Source organism: Hemiscyllium ocellatum, chromosome 5 (genome assembly GCF_020745735.1).
Source record: "Hemiscyllium ocellatum isolate sHemOce1 chromosome 5, sHemOce1.pat.X.cur, whole genome shotgun sequence".
In the NCBI taxonomy this organism is placed as follows: Eukaryota; Metazoa; Chordata; class Chondrichthyes; order Orectolobiformes; family Hemiscylliidae; genus Hemiscyllium; species Hemiscyllium ocellatum.
Genome location: NC_083405.1, coordinates 54218910 through 54235206, shown reverse-complemented (window position 1 = coordinate 54235206; position 16297 = coordinate 54218910). Strand labels below are relative to the sequence as shown.

Genomic DNA, 16297 nt, shown 5'->3' with positions numbered 1-16297 from the left:
GCCTATTGAGTTTCTTCAGCATTTTATTTTCATTTCATAAATCCAATATCTGCAGTACTTTGCTTTTATTCCCCTGCAAATATTCTCTTATAAGAATCATTAAGTTAAAAACATCAAACATTTAATTGGCTGTTATATTTGAAAAGTTGCCCTGTAATGAGCTGTCTATAATCTGTTCATGGTGGCATTTATTTTGTTCTTTTTCCCCAGCATATTGCTACGAGGAAATGGCAATTTCACGGTCTATAATTTCTCTGCTCATGTTTTGTTGTGGCTTGGGCTTAGGATTCATCATATGCCATCTAGCCATTAGTGCAATAAATCAAGAAGCACCTCAGCACAGTCATCTGATTTTCAATGACCCTCATGGCCACTTGGAGGACACTCACCACCATCAACACCATCAACACCTTCAAGGAGAGATGAACTTCAATGCTGATGTCAGTCAACATAAAGGTATCCTTCCAATTTTATGTGCTACGTCAATGTTGTTCCATTGACATTTGAACTCTGATAAAATATGTATTGATATGAAATGGAAAAATTCTATTATTATTGACTTCAGGATACATTATAATTCAGAGAACTTCAAGTCTTTTAAACAAATGCTATCTAAAACCCAAGATCTTTGAAATGTTTTTAATCTCACTGTAACTTTACATTAACAACTCTTGGCATGCTTATCAGAAAGTGTTCAGGACAATTATTGAGAAGAACTCAAACAACAGCAAATTAGAGCTTCTCCACTAGTTGTAATAGAGTGTCAGATCGGGCCATAGGAATATTGATTAAGATAAATTTGTTTAAACTCAAATTGCTTTTTGATTTTGTTCCTTTGAAACCCGCATCAGAACACTAGTTAATACTCCCACCTTAGGTTTTCTTCCTTTCACTTCTAAACTATTAAGTTTTAGACTTCTGTTGGAAAGATGTTGTTAAACTTGAAAGGATGCTGAAAAAAATTTACAATGATGTTGCTAGGGTTGGAGGGTTTTAGTGATAGAGAGAAGCTGAATAGACTGGGGCTATTTTCACTAGAGCTTTGGAGGCTGAGGAGTGACTTTATAGAGGTTTATAAAATCACGACGGGCATGGATAGGTGAATAGCCAAGATCTTTTTCCCAGAGTAGGGGAATCCAATACTAGAATTAGAATTCCTACAGTGTGAAAACAAGCCCTTAAATCCAGCAAGTCCACACTGACTCTCCGAACAGTAATCCACCCAGACCCATTCCCCTATTATTCTACAGTTCCCCCTGACTAATGCACCTAACCTACACTGCCCTGAATACTATGGGCAATTTAACATGATCAATTCACCTAACCTGCGCATCTTTGGATTGTGGGAGGAAACCCACAGTGATGCAGGGAGAATGTCTTTGTGGAGTTTGCAGAGTCGCTCAAGGTTGGAATTGAACCCGGGTCCCTGGTGCTGCGAGGCAGTACTTAGGTGGATTTAGGTTTAAGGTGAGAGGGGTAAGATTTAAAAGGTATCGAAGGGACAAAGTTTTCGCGGAGAGTGAGGTGCGTGTACGGAATGAGCTGCCAGAGGAAGTGGTGGACGGTGGTACAATAGCTACATTTAAAAGGCATTTGGATGTAACAGGAAAGATTTAGAGAGGGATTGGGCCAAATGCTGGCAAGTGGGACTAGATTAATTTAGGAAATATGATTGACCTGGTTACGTTGGACTGAAGGGTCTGTTTCCATGCTGTGTGACTCTATGTATGCTGAAACTGCTATTAGGATGGTTTTTGAAAGGGATCAACTTGGATCGTATCTCTTTCTTGAAAAATGCATGTGTCTGCTACCATTTTTGGTAACATAAAATAACATCAATGCTCCTTAAAAAGAATCCTTAATTTCTTTCTAATCCTTTTATCAATTAAATATCTAACGGGATTGCTGTCAGTAAGCATAACAGCCTGTTCCATCCAGTCAGTTAGGACCTAAACAACAGCATACCATACTGTCTTTCCTTGCAGCTAAAAATATCCAGCCCTTCAACACCCTTGTAAATCTCCATTGTACTTTCTCCAGGGTGTTTGCATGCTCCATGCACTGCAGTGACAAGCAGTACACACGCTATCTATGGTCAACTCATATTGTATGCAGTTCTAGCCTAAGTTTCTTGTTCCCATTCTGTGCCTCAGTTAATAAAAGAACGTAGCCCATGTCTTTTTTATCACCTCATCGACATGCCTGGCTACCTACAGTGATGCGCAGGACATGCAATTCATTGTCTCTGTTCCTTTGCACATTTTTATCATTTAGTTTTGGATTCTCTTGCTTGGTTTGTCTGCTGCAAGTGTGTCTCTGTTGTTTGTTCACACAAAAAGACTGAAGAGAAAAAGTAAATTTGTGACTTAGACTTAGTTAATAAATGAGGTTTAGTGATTCTTTTTTGATTATACGAATGAGTCAATGCCATCAGCTGATAGCTCAATAGGGTAAAATTGATTTTCTACCTGAAAATAAATTATCTTCAAAGTGATTGTATGAATATAACTGCTTGTTCCAAAACACTCATGCGATGTAATGCTTTATTCGGTACCTGAAATTGCTGAGCTTAGTTTATCAAAAGCATTGAGACATTATTGCAGGTACAGTTTACATTCAATTGTTGGTTACATCGGGGAGACAGGACACCAACTCGCGGAATGTTTCAGGGAATATCTCTAGGACATAGGCACTAAACAACCTCAACTCATCCTGTCACTCTCCCAGGGAATTGCAAGTTCTGGGCCTGCTCCACTGCCAAATCAAAGCCACCTGTCAACTGGAGAAAGAGCACCTTATCTTCCACGTTTTGGGACCCTTCAACCACACAGCATCAACATTAACTTTAGCTTCCAAATCTCCCCTTTCCCCCACCTCATCCCAGATCCAGCCCTACAAATTGGCACTGCCCTCTTGACCTGTCCTAACTGTCCACCATCCTTCCCAGCTCTCCACCGACCTATCACAGTTACCCCCCACCTGCATCCACCTATCGCCTGACCACCAACCCCATCCAACTTCCCTATTTATCTCACATCCCCTTCCCACTCCACATTCCTGAAGAAGGGTTTATGTCTGAAACATCGATTTTTCTGCTCCTTGGATGCTGCCTGACCTGCTGTGCTTTTCTAGCCCTACCCTTTTCAACTCTGAATCATTGCAAGTGTGTTAGTCTACTTGTTAATACTGAATAATCAGAAACCTTTTATTTCAAAATTTGTCGTCTTTCCCAATTGGAAAACTTTGGTAATTTGTCAGCATGAGCAAAGTAACTGCCAGGTATGATAGTAACCCCTGCATGCACTTTGGTTTCACTTATTTTCAATGTTCTAGATAGTTTATCTGAAACAATATGGATGCAGAATATTCTGAATGTTTGTGGCTGATATTTTAAATGGATAATGTTTTGTTAATGATTTTAAATAGTGTATGTACTTTGTATAATCCAGATGAAAACAGAAGTGTTGCAGATGAGCTATATAAAAGAGTGCGAATCCTGTGCTGGGTGATGACTGGGCCCCAAAACCTTGCCACAAAGGCCAAACATATCAAAGCCACATGGAGCAAAAAATGTAATGTTGTGCTTTTCATGAGCTCAGAAGAAGATAAAGATTTCCCTACAGTGGGACTGGGCGTTAAAGAAGGCAGGGACCAATTATTTTGGAAAACGATTAAAGCTTTTCAGTATGTTCATGAACATCACTTGAATGATGCTGATTGGTTTATGAAAGCAGATGATGACACTTACGTGGTTGTTGACAATTTGCGCTGGCTGCTATCAAAGTACTCTCCTGACCAACCTATATTCTTCGGAAGAAAATTCAAACCATATGTTAAGCAAGGATACATGAGTGGTGGAGCTGGATATGTGTTGAGCTCTGAAGCACTGAAAAGATTTGTTGATGCCTTTAAGACAGGAAAATGCACTCATTTTACATCTACTGAAGATTTAGCCATGGGGAGATGTATGGAAACTGTTAACGTAGAAGCTGGTGATTCCAGGGACACAATTAAAAGAGAAACGTTTCATCCTTTTCCACCAGAACATCATTTATCAAAAAGTTACCTTCCCAAAACCTTCTGGTACTGGAACTATTGTTTTTACCCTGCTAAAGAGGTAAGCCATCTTTATCCATATATGATTCTTTATCTTTCTTGAATATAGTAATTCAAAACAGGCTGTATATTTCACTGAGAGAAAGATGAACAGATGCAATGTTCACTACATTTTAAGTTACACTACTTGAAGAGGCAATGATCATTATTGAGGCAATAATGCAGTGACCCAAAACACAGTAGAATTTGTTTTCACTTTAGAAGTGAAAAAAAGAAACACTAAGCCAATTCTTAATCTGGAAATTGTGTTTATAGATCTGAATTTTTTTGGTTACAAATATCGAGAAGTCAATAGCTTGTAAGGTCCCTTGGATTGAGTGTAAATCTGAAAAGTGAACTTTTTTTCTCTTCAACATTCTTTCAAAAATGATGTACTTTGAGCTCACCAATGTACCTAATGTGTGTAATGTGTTTGCAAGTTATCTGTGATAAGTTTTTTAAAAAATTACTGCAATTCATCACTATCAATTGTGACCATTTTAACAAATCGTATGCCATTCAACTTTTATGAACTTATTGAGCAGGGAAAGAAACACTTAATTTGTATGTGAGGAACTTGTGCTTTTTTAATACATTAAGTAAGGTTTAGGGACATGAAATATCATGACAAAGCAGTGCAAGGACTTGGAATAGTTGCTGGATTGTTGAAGAGGAGGGAATAATTGGGATGGGGTAGGGAGGAAGGCAGCAGTGAGACTGAGATTGTTGAAGTGGAGAGTACTTCCAGTGTAACATGCTAGTCCCTGGAATTAGTTGTCCTGAGTGATTTGCCCACTGATAATGTGCATCAGCTTTTGACCTACACACTGAGAAACTATGATTAACCGGTCTTGACTCTGCCTGAAGCATCTTGCCAATCTCATTCATTGAAGACATTAATAACCTAGTCCTTGTTGGTTTATTTGGAAAGAGAGAAAAACGTTGGTTCATAAAGAACATTTTACAGCTTCTGGATTTCAAGAGTGTTGTAAATACGTCTGAAGGAATTTTGTGTGGAAAAGTGGAGTTGTAGCCAAAATTGAAAAATTGTGATCTCATCAAACAGCGTATCTATGTTCAAAGTGAAGTCAGTGTTGTATATAGGGAAACATGACAGCCAATGTATGCATGACAAATTCCCATTGGCAACAATGCAAAATTTCAGTATCATTTTGGTTGAGAAATAAACATTGACCCATAAGCACTGGAAAGAAATCTCTCTCTGACCTTTGAAGTGGGTTCTGTGGGGTTATTTACATCCACCTCTACTGATGCCACAATGTGCGGGCAGGTAAGTGAGAGTACATAGCCCTTTGTGAGTATTATTTTGGAGGGTGTTCTTTACCCATCAGAAATATTCCCCATAAAGTATCCACCTTCTTCCCTACTTGCACTGCTTATAAAACCCACTTCTATACTCCTCTGCCTTAAATGGCAAACCCTGCTGACCCAAAGTCCCCGTACTTGCCTCACTCTAAAAGCCATCAAGCCTCCTTTGTGTATTTTCCTGTGGTTCTAACAGCATCCAATATGGAGCCACAGGCATGGAAATTCCAATCTCTTAACAGTTGAGTCTGCTGTAGCTGTGAGACATGTGTGTTGGCATGTGGTAACTCGCCATTGATTGTTCTTCCAACCATTAGGGGCCAGCCATAAATTACTGCCCAACCTCTGTCTCACCTGCCAAACCATTTCAGAATCTTGTGTGTTTCAATGAGATCATATCTTATTTTTCTAAACTTCTAAGTCTAGGCACAATTTACTTAGCCTCTAATCATAGGACCACGCTCTCATTTCAGGAATTGATATAATGAACCTTTGCTGTGCTACCTTCAATGCCACTATATTCCTCCTAAAATGTGGTGAACAAAACTGCACACAGGGCCCTGTATAATTGTCGCAAGATATTTATATTCTTGACCTCCGATCCCCTTCAGTAAAGACCAACATGACACTTATTTGATTCACTCATAGGACCTGGGCACTGCTGGCTCCAGCATTTATTGCCCGTCTCTAGTTGCCCTTGAGAAGGTGGTGATTAGTTACCTTCTTCAGCTGTTGTAGTCCATGCACTTGAGGTACACTACAATGCCCTTGGAGGTGGAATTCCAAGATTTTGACCCAGCAACAGTTAGGGACCATTAATATGTTTTCAAGTCAGCATGATAGGGGAGTTTACAGGTTGTGGTGTTCCTATGTATCTGCTGCCTTTGTGCTTCTAGATGGTTGTGGATTTAGAAGGTGCTGTCAAGTGTATCTTATAGATACTACTGAGCGTTGGTGGAGAGGTTGTGTTGTATATCCTATGAGCCCTTCACCTTTCTCCCTCTTAAGAGGTTTGAAGAAATTGATCTTCTAACTTTGTTTCTGATTCCCTTCAGCATCATGTTCATTTTTAGTCTGCACTTCCTGGTTTGAAGTGGGAACATATTCTGCATACTGAACTTTATTTTTTTTAAAGTGTTGCACTTAACCTCCACTGAGGTATTAAACAACTTTTACCACTTCCTCGTCCAGTGTTAATCAGTTTAATTCAGTTGTTCCTTAACTTTAAAGCTTGTTTTTAAAATATAGCACAAAGCACAAGTCGAGCTACTTCTCTATCTCCAACTGCTACTTTGAGATGCAGTAATCTGCAAAAGAATTCTCTTGTGTCCAATATAATTCCACCGCAGCTAGTGCTAAGTGTGTGGAGAATTCTGTAGGAGTAATGTGGAGAAACAACATTTCCTCTGGGCACCTGAAGTTCAGTGGGATGGACCTCTACAAATGCCACTATGCTATGTGGAAATTAGATTACTTGTTATATTTAGAAATCTTCACAGATGTGGTGCAGATCTCATTTTAATAGAAATGAAAGTGCAGAGTTAATTGTTCCACAACCTAGTGGTGTTTGGTTGAACTTTGAACAGAACATTTCCTTGATTTAATCGTGATATCATTATTTCAATATTTATGTATGGTTATTTCTTCAACCTTATTGAAATGAATGATCCTGGAAAGGGTTATTTGCAAGCATTAACTCAATCACTGTCAGGTCTGAAATTGTTTTAAACTACATGTAATGCTTTCTTTTTAATCCATGAAGAACAAACCTGAGTCAGGATCACATTACTCCCAATCATGTTTTTTTATTCATGATAGTATAAATGTCACCTTGTTATGACAGTGTGTCATAGTTGAATGTAAAGATACAGTGACCAGATTTTACAGATATAATAGTGATGGTTATACAGAAACGTAGTCAGTGGCTTGTATTACAAATCGGTAAATATCCAAGGTTAGGTTCACCAGAAATTATGAATGAGGCATTGAGAATAGTGGATTTGCAGTCTATTTTTGTTTGTTATTGGAAAATTAAAATTTGCTGTTCCTATGGTTACAAAAGCTCTCAAACGAAGATATATCCTTCTGTACAGGGCACGTCTCTATCTTTAATTGTTGATGCTGAAATTTTTAAACTGTTTATGCTAGGGAACATATTCAAGATTGCTATTCACAATCTTAGAGCAGGTGCCATCAATGTAATTGCTTTGAAACAGATTGAGTCAAACTCGAATAGTGGCTTCTAAATTTGATGCAATAAAAATCAAATGTTCAAATTAAAATTATCAAGCATAATTTGAATTGCCACTTTTGGGTGGTGGTGATATATTCCAGCCCCTACAGTCCATACCAGTTGCAGAAGGCCTCAAGTGTTGCAGTGAAAACTTTGTGCTCCATTTCCTGGCACATAAGCAGCTGCAGAGAGTGAACGTATAGGCAAGGTGGTTAAAAAGATATTTGGCATGCTTGCCTACATTGCTCAGTCCTTTGAGTATTGGAGTTGGGAAGTTATGTTGAGATAGTAGATGACATTGTGATGTGAAGTTGGTTAGAATAATTGTAGCTTGGGAGACTGGAAGTTAGAATTCGTAAAATTTTTAAATGGGGAAAGTTTTGTGTGGTTGCTTTAAAAGATGGTGTATTTTCTGTGCTTAAAGTTAAAATGGATGTCTGGCAGCATGCTTGAGTTGGTTGCTACACAGGGAGCCCAAACTGAAACATTTGTATGGAAAGTACAGTTAGCAGACCAAATTGCATTTTTATCAAGACAACAGATTTTTAATTTAACCAATCAATTTAAACCAGGCCCTTAGATACTAAATTTAAATGTGATGGTTTTGACAATATTGCACCAATCCAATTGTAAAAATATTGATAAATCATCAAGGGTATAAAGAAGAGGGCAGTTGAAACATTGGCAGAACCAACTGCCATCAGCTAAGAGAATACAGCTCTCAGACTAAACACCATCTATTTACCAGTGCATACCATCTAAGTTCCTGACAGATGAATCTACAGATTCAGCATTCCTGATAGAAGAATCAGCGGAGAAGACACAAAGTTCTGGAAGCTATAGCTTGGCTGTAATTTCGAGAGACTAAATTCACTGTTTTGTTACCTAAGTGGGACTTGTATTTATTGGAGCAGGATACTATTGAAATCTTGCATAATTCGTGAATTGTTAGTAGTTAGAGGGAAATTGTTTGGTCCATTAATAGTTTAGTCAGTTTGTTCACTGTTAAAGTTAGGTTGTTACTTGTGGATTGTAAAGTAAGTATCAGGGATTTCTTTTACTTAACCACTGGAAATTGCTGAAACAACAGATTACACCCCTTCTCATACTTCTTTTAACAGACTGTAGGGTGAGGTGCTCATTTTTGGATGTTTTGATTTTAATTCACAGAAGGGTGTCAACCTCAGCTCTATAACAATTGGTAAGAATCTTCTTGATTACTGTGTCCAGTTCTGGTCACCCAGTTATAGAAAGGATATTATTAAGCTGGAATGGGTTTGGAAGAGATTTACAAGGATGTTGCTAGTTTGAGTTTTGAAGTAAGTCTGGGACTTTTTTCACTGGAGCGTAGGAGGTTGAGAGTTGAGCTTACAGAAGTTTATAAAATTATGGGAGCATAAATGGAGTTAATGGTAATTATCTTTTCTCTATAATGGGGGATTTCAAAACTAGGGAGCACATATTTTTAAGGCGAGAGGTGAGAGATTTACAAAAGACATGAGGGACATTTATTTTACACAGAGGGTGGTTAGTGTGTGGAATGAACTTCCAGAGGAAATGGTGGATGTGACTACAGTTGCAACATTAAAAAGACATTTGGATAAGTACATGAATAAGAAAGGTTTTGAGGAATATGGGCCGGGGGCAGGCAGGTGGGATTCGCTTAGTTTGCGATTATGTTCAGCATGGGTTGTTTGGGCCAAAGGGTCTGTTTTACTGCTATATGACTCTTTGCCTCTTTAAACGGCAGTCAGGTCAAACCCCACCACCTAATCACCATTGCCTGAATCTGTTTATGGCCACTGTGGGCAGATCCAGGAACAGGCTCATAAGAACATCTTCTAATCTGCTTGTCCACACCTCCCCACCCCCATACATCCTTAGCAAGGGGTTTAAATTTCCAACAAAATGATTAGGAGTCCCTTTAAGAGGTGAAATTCATGTTGAAATCTATTACATCTAGTGTGCACACATAACACAAAATCCTCAAAATTCGAAAAGTACTGGTGACTTGTGAGGCTGAGCTCAGTGTTAAAGTGATCAGCAGGCAGAATGGTCAAAATCATTGATTGCTGGATGTTTAATAGGAAGGTGGTAGAGTTTATACTTTAGCTCAAATGAGAAAGCCTTCAACATGAATCTATTTTTAAAAAATTAGCATTGGATGGATTTACACATTTGAGTTTTTTTCAGTGTTAATGTGGCTTGTTTTATTTTCAGGGACCTGAATGTTGCTCTGATTTGGCAGTGTCATTTCACTACATTGATTCCAAGACCATGTACTATTTGGAATACATGACTTACCATCTACGACCATATGGCTACAAATTTAGGTATAATCCAGATTCTCTACCAAAGAAGTTGGAGTAGAGAAAATGAATTTCTGTAACAATACTGTTTGACACAGCAATGAAGAAATTGTAAAAGTGCAAATATTTCAAATGAATGAAGATTTTGATTATCAAAGATACTTTGAAACCCCTCTCAATGCAAGTCTGACAAAACAACAGAACTTTATGTAAGTTTATAATTCACTTGAATGAAAATTAATAGTTGACATCAATCGGATAATTTTATTTTGAGTGTATTTTCTCTTAATGCTGGCTTCAACTAACGAGCAAAAAGATTTACAACGTTACAAATAAAACCCGTTTATAGCTCTCCCATAGCTCAGTGGAAAACATAGTACCTTACATCTTGTTTAGTTACAGAGATGAAAGATAGCTGATTTAATTTCCAGTTTTAGTTGGGGAAGTTTGAGACCACCGCAATTGACTTCAGTTTTGCTAGGCTACGATAGAGAAAAATCATTTGGGTTTCTGTTTCTCCCTATTTCACATCTTCTGCTGAAAAAAAGACACTAGTTGTAAGTAAAAAGAAGTAGTGACATTCATTGATAAGGAACAGGAACTGCTGTATCACCTGAATGACCATTTTGGGAAAATACTGGAGAATTGGTATCATTTTGGAACTGTAAGATTTACGGCAGAAGGAGTAATTTAGGGTAGAATATTAGATGAAACCACAACAAAAATGAACATTGCATACAGTGTCCAGTTGGTGTTTAATGATTATGCTTGTTGATAGTTTTTTTTTGAAATTTGGAATTAAACCTGGGATAAATTTAAACTTCAGTGGAAATAAATGTGAAATTGGGCTGCCAATTTGCCATCACTAATTTTACACTGGATGCACAAAGTCAAAATTATCCTGATGTTAGTCTTATTTTTGAGCCTTTGTACCTGTGATGGCTGCTTGGCAGGGTTATTCAATTGTAATTTTTTTCCCTACTCTCTTTTCCTATAGCCTTGCATTATCTTGTTTTATGTTTTTGGATGTCAAACCTGTAGCAGATGTTATATTCAGTTTAAAAATTGTGTTGTGAAATTTAAATCTCTAGCTTAAGTATCTTGAGAACCATCCACGAGTGACATTATAGTGTTGAAAGATGCTATTTTGCCTGTCAACACAATTTTTTATGACATGAACTCCCTTGTGTAATCTCAAATTTCTTTGACATTCCATGCCCTTCTAGCATTCCTACATGTTCCTATGTTTGGCATCTTCTAACTTTAAATGGTTTGATGGACTGCTATTCTACTTGGATTTATGACACATAATTCAACTTTTTAACCTTGCTCTTAAATTTGCCTTTAATATCACACATTGGAAAATTATTTTTTAAAGCAATTAAACATGTATATATGTAATCTGCAAATCCACTATTATTGCTAAATTAAAATTTGCAGATTTTCTACTTTAAAATTGTATCACTTATTGAGTAATTTGATTTGGACTCAAAAAATCTTGAAATTTAGGAGCCTGTGATAAGAATTAAATTGTCGTACCAGTGGATGAATGATTCATTGAATAGAAATTATCTGGTTGATGTTCTTTTGCCTAAAAGTGCCAAGCAATTATAGGTAACAGATAGGTATGCTTTTAACACCAATGTCAAAGACATTTAAATCACTATATAAACTGATTGGAGCTGGAAATTTAACATTTGGTTCTGATGTTTTTCAATTCCCACTGAGTAAAGGAGTGTGTTTTACATAAATGCACTGCCCATATATTTAGATTCAGGAAAGATGTTTGACTTTTCTATAACTGGTTACTCTATTTACACAGATCATATGAGGATGACTTGTTAATTTTAAATTATATTGCATTTGATTTTGCTAGAAATGGCAAATATGATATGAACTGTTTTGGTGTCACAATGTATTTGTTGTGCACCATACATATTTAAACAGATATAAAAATATTCTTTATGTTGCTTGCTTATTTAATGTAATTGTAAGTACACATTGGCAGCTGTCAGTGACAATACAGGATTTAGATAATAGTTTCATAATTAAGAATTCCTTCATGTAGCAGCCTGATGCCTTTGAAATGAATTAGAAAATAATTGACCCAGAGGACCATTCCGGAAGAATCCTCACCCAACGCATCCCTTGCTGCCCCACTCCAAATGAACTGGAAAACTAGGCAGCAAGAGATATGACTGACGGGACAGCAAAGTGGCACCCACTGGGACAGTCAAGTGAATGGTCAGCTATGAGGGGTGTGCCAGGAGGATGGCCAGTGGTGAGGAGGTCAAGCAATACGACGATGCAGCAGGATGGTTACATTTCTTTCTGTTTCACAATTCGTGTGCTATTTCTGGTTTTGGTCCAGTGTGGTGGAGATGCATACTGATAACATCAAGGGCACTGGCTTCCTGTTCAAATGCATTGACAGGAAATGTAGTGTTTATTAATTGGTCCTTATTGTATCAATTGGCATTTCCCATGTATTACTCTCCACTTGGACAAGATTATGCTACAAAGTCAAAAAGTAAATCTAAGGAGTCTCGTACTACAATGATTATGTCCCTACCCCTGGCCTGGGAAGCCTGGGTTTAATTCTTACCTGTTCCAGAAATGTGTAGTAATGTTTCTGAATAGATTGATTGGAAAAATAGGTCAAATTAAAACAAGAAGTAAATCTGAAGTACAAATTAAAAATGAGTACCAGACAAATCTGCATTGGTCTACATTGACTTAATATAAAAAGCTTTATGTTTAATTTTGTTAACAAAGTATTTTAAAGCTGGTGCAAGACAATTTGGAGTTCCATTTAGTTAACCTTGAAATTTTGTCCATTTTCAAATATCAATTCTTATTTAGTTACACTTTTTCAACAACTTGTTGCAACGGTCTGTTATAGTCACCTGGTTACTTGTAATTAATAAATTATCCTGTGCCATATTCAAACCGCTAATGCCCTACTTGATTATATAAGTTTTTGAAATTATGCTGTTAAATACTAGCTATAATGGTGATTCTGTTAATCTGAAATTTGTCAGCTCATTACAGGAGACATTAATTCACTGATTCTTTTCATATAGAGAGCAGAAGAATGAAACTAGATGTTGATTCATTACCCACAATAAAATCATAACAGGGTGTTCTTGCATTTCAAAGACTACAGTGGTTCAAGAAGGCAGCTCACTACCACCTTCTTGATGGTGGTTAGGGGTGGTCAATAAATGCTGAGTTAGCCACCAATGTTCAAATTCCATGCAAGAATAAAAATAATTGAGAATCTCCTTTTTTAACCTTATATAGTCAGAAGCCAGTTTGAGTTTTTTCAATTAAAACTTTGCATACTTTAAATTTTAAAGTTCCCAAAGAAGAATAATTTAGTGGTTGAAGATACAATTATTGGAAATGTATAGTACAACAGTAAGCACTTGAAAAACAACAGCAAGTTAATGTTTGCATATGATATCTGCTTGTTTTCTTTAAAAAAAATTGTTTATTTAATGCTTTGACTTGTTGCTTTAAAACCAAATGGGCAAAAAATAGTGCAATCAGTTGGACCGATATATATTCCAAACATTAATAAAGTTGCCTTTATGAATAGTACTAGTGGTTTAAAAATAATTTTCAGCATTTTCAAAGCAAGTTACTTGGAATGTTTTACTTTGTAGAAAGTTAATTTATATGTACACTGTTTTGTGTGGTAGTATACCATGTAATAACTCTTCTATGTACAATAATTTTTATTTAAAATATTGCCTGTCAGTTCATATCATAGACATCTTTTACTAAAATGGACCAGTTTGATTTACTATTCGATAGAATATGTTCATGGGGAAAAAGATGATTATAGCTGCATCTGTTTAGTTACAGAGATTGCATGTATGCTATCTTTTATAACGAGTATGTTTTGATTCTTTGATCAAAGCATTAAGAGTTTTTGTAGGCCTTAAAATTTAGTTTAATATTTATACATGTATTGTGAAATGTCAATATGATTCCAATAATGATGTAATGAGTTATATCTATCAAGATCAGCCTTTTCTTTCATTGATTTGATTGAGCTTTTTGTTTCAATGGCAGGGATGACCACCAATGCCTCTTTATTTCAGAACCTCTCCCAATGTAGTGTTGTATTCCATCATTGCTATGTTTGGCCATGTGTAGCACATGTCTCGTTTAGTCGTTTTAGCCAGCGCTTAGATATTTATTTCATGTTCATATTTTCACCATTGATGGAATGTATTGGTCAGCTGCTAACTCACTACTAAAGCCAAGTACTGCAATTGGGAATATTTGGATTGCTGTGGATTTATGTTCTAAGTCACCACCAAAGTCCTTCAGTCACTGTTAGCAGCCATCCAAGTTTCAAGGATGCTTTCAGTGACCTAGAGCATGTAATGTAAACTTGAATTGTGCACTGCAAATGCAAATGTCTTTGCTTTGACAGCTACTATTCTGTTGGAATGAATGATATTGTGGAGCAGTGCTCTCGATGAGGTATTCTTTTACTGGGCTTTACATAGTTATGTTTGTGAAAAATTACTATATAAATGAAGAAACACTCATAAATGGGTTTGTTGTGGATGACCTAACTCTGTTTACTGAATTATGTAACTCCAACTTCCAACAAGTTCAGAATATGTCACATGAAGGACATGCCTATAACTCGTATTAGAACTAAAAGCAAAAATGTGATCTGAATGCATAAAATGCTGTCCATCCCAACCGAGTTGTTATTGGTAATTTTAGGTCTTTTGAGACATAGCATTGTTTAATTTAGAAGCCTTTCAGGTTTATTTTTACATGCCTCTAAAGATTAAAAAACTGCTTTGCTTATGTCAGTCTGTTGTAAGTTGCTGATGTAATTGGATAGTTCCTTGAATTTTGCATTTAATTGTTTCATTTTAGTGATTAAACACTTGTTATAATGAACCTTTCTGTATATAACTATAAATGTTTTGATTTGAATAAAATGAAGTTTTGGTTCATGAATATCATTTTAGCTTTCAACAAATAATTGAAGTACTTGAGAATAAAGATGTTAATAGAGGCTTTTTTCCACTTGCAGTGAATGATGTAGTTTTCATTTAAGATCATCCATGTTATATTTAGGTCCTATTCTATTGCATATATTTAAGATCTCTATGTAATACACTGTACAGATTCATTTGCAGTCCTTCCCAAGGCAAGAAGAATGGTTACTTCCCAAGAGGGAATATTACAAGAGACACAAATTAATTTGAGGTCTTCAAGGTACAACTTCCTGGATGACAAAGGAACCAGATGCAAAATAAGATTGAAAAAAATAATTTTTCATAAACCTGGGGTCCAGCATCCAATAGAAACCAAGTAGAACACAGAGTTAAGGGGAAAACTGGAAAGGAAAAAGGAGGGCAAAGTTTCAGTAAAAAAGTATTAAAAAAATCAAAACAAAACTTCTAATAAGTAAAATGATTAAAGGAATGGTGGGACCAATTAGAATCTTGGAAATGGACCAAATGGAATCTTGGGAAGGTAGCGGGCATGACTGAGGTACTGAATGAACATTTTTCATCCTGTTGTGAAGATAGATGCAGTCAAATTCACAGTAGAGGAGGAGACAGTAAAGGTATTGAATAAGGTAAATATAGATTATTAAGGGGATACTGAACAGCATTACTTCTGAAGTTGCTGGCTTCATAGATGGCAATCTTTAATCAATTTACTTCACTTCACATAATATCAAGAAACGGCAAATACCATGATAAAATCCCTGCTGTAGTGCTAAAGAGTTGAGTTCCAGAAGAAAGTGTAATTCTAGATAAACTGTTGCAGTACAGATACTACAATGGCAACAAATAGCAATATGCAATGTTGACCAGCCATGTTCTGTCCAAAGAAGGTAGGGCAAATCTAATCTTACCAAATATCTCTCCGTCAGTTTACTCAAAATTATCAGCAAGTGATGAAAGATATCATTGACAAGTTGGCTATTGATAGCATTGTCAATGTTCAGTTTCGGTTTTGTCAAATCACTGAGCTCCAAATCTCAATGGGTGGGTGTGGAGAGAGCTAAGGGACAAATAGGGAGGGTGAGGTGAGGTAGCTGGGAAGGCAGAAGAAGGTAAATGCAGGTGAGGGCTGATGGCGATAGGTCTGCAGTTCCTCATTTTCTCCTAAACATCCCAACCATGTCCAGCAGCTGCAGCAATTATCCTCCCTTCTTCATAAGTTTAGAAGTGGATGTGATCTTATGGATGATTGTTGTCCTATGTCTGACAGAGTTGAAGCCTAATATGCATGATGGGAAATTATGCTAACTTAATTTACAAATCAGACTAGCTTGCTGTGTAAG

General features: G+C 36.7%; 1 protein-coding gene across 5 annotated transcripts in view; it reads left to right on the top strand.

Annotated features, from left to right (window-relative positions):
• The window catches only part of LOC132815692 (glycoprotein-N-acetylgalactosamine 3-beta-galactosyltransferase 1-like), a 28991-nt gene extending 14109 nt beyond the window's left edge, over positions 1 to 14882 (top strand). For 3 of the 5 annotated variants that reach the window (XM_060824757.1, XM_060824759.1, XM_060824758.1), the window contains exons 2-4: positions 211 to 456; positions 3450 to 4117; positions 9875 to 14882. In XM_060824757.1, the coding sequence (XP_060680740.1) occupies positions 228 to 456; positions 3450 to 4117; positions 9875 to 10024 (1047 nt within the window). In that variant the 5' untranslated portion in view covers positions 211 to 227 and the 3' untranslated portion in view covers positions 10025 to 14882. The remainder of the gene's footprint in view (positions 1 to 210; positions 457 to 3449; positions 4118 to 9874) is intronic. The other 2 variants (XM_060824761.1, XM_060824760.1) reach the window with 1 other exon arrangement.
• Positions 14883 to 16297: the final 1415 nt, after the last annotated feature.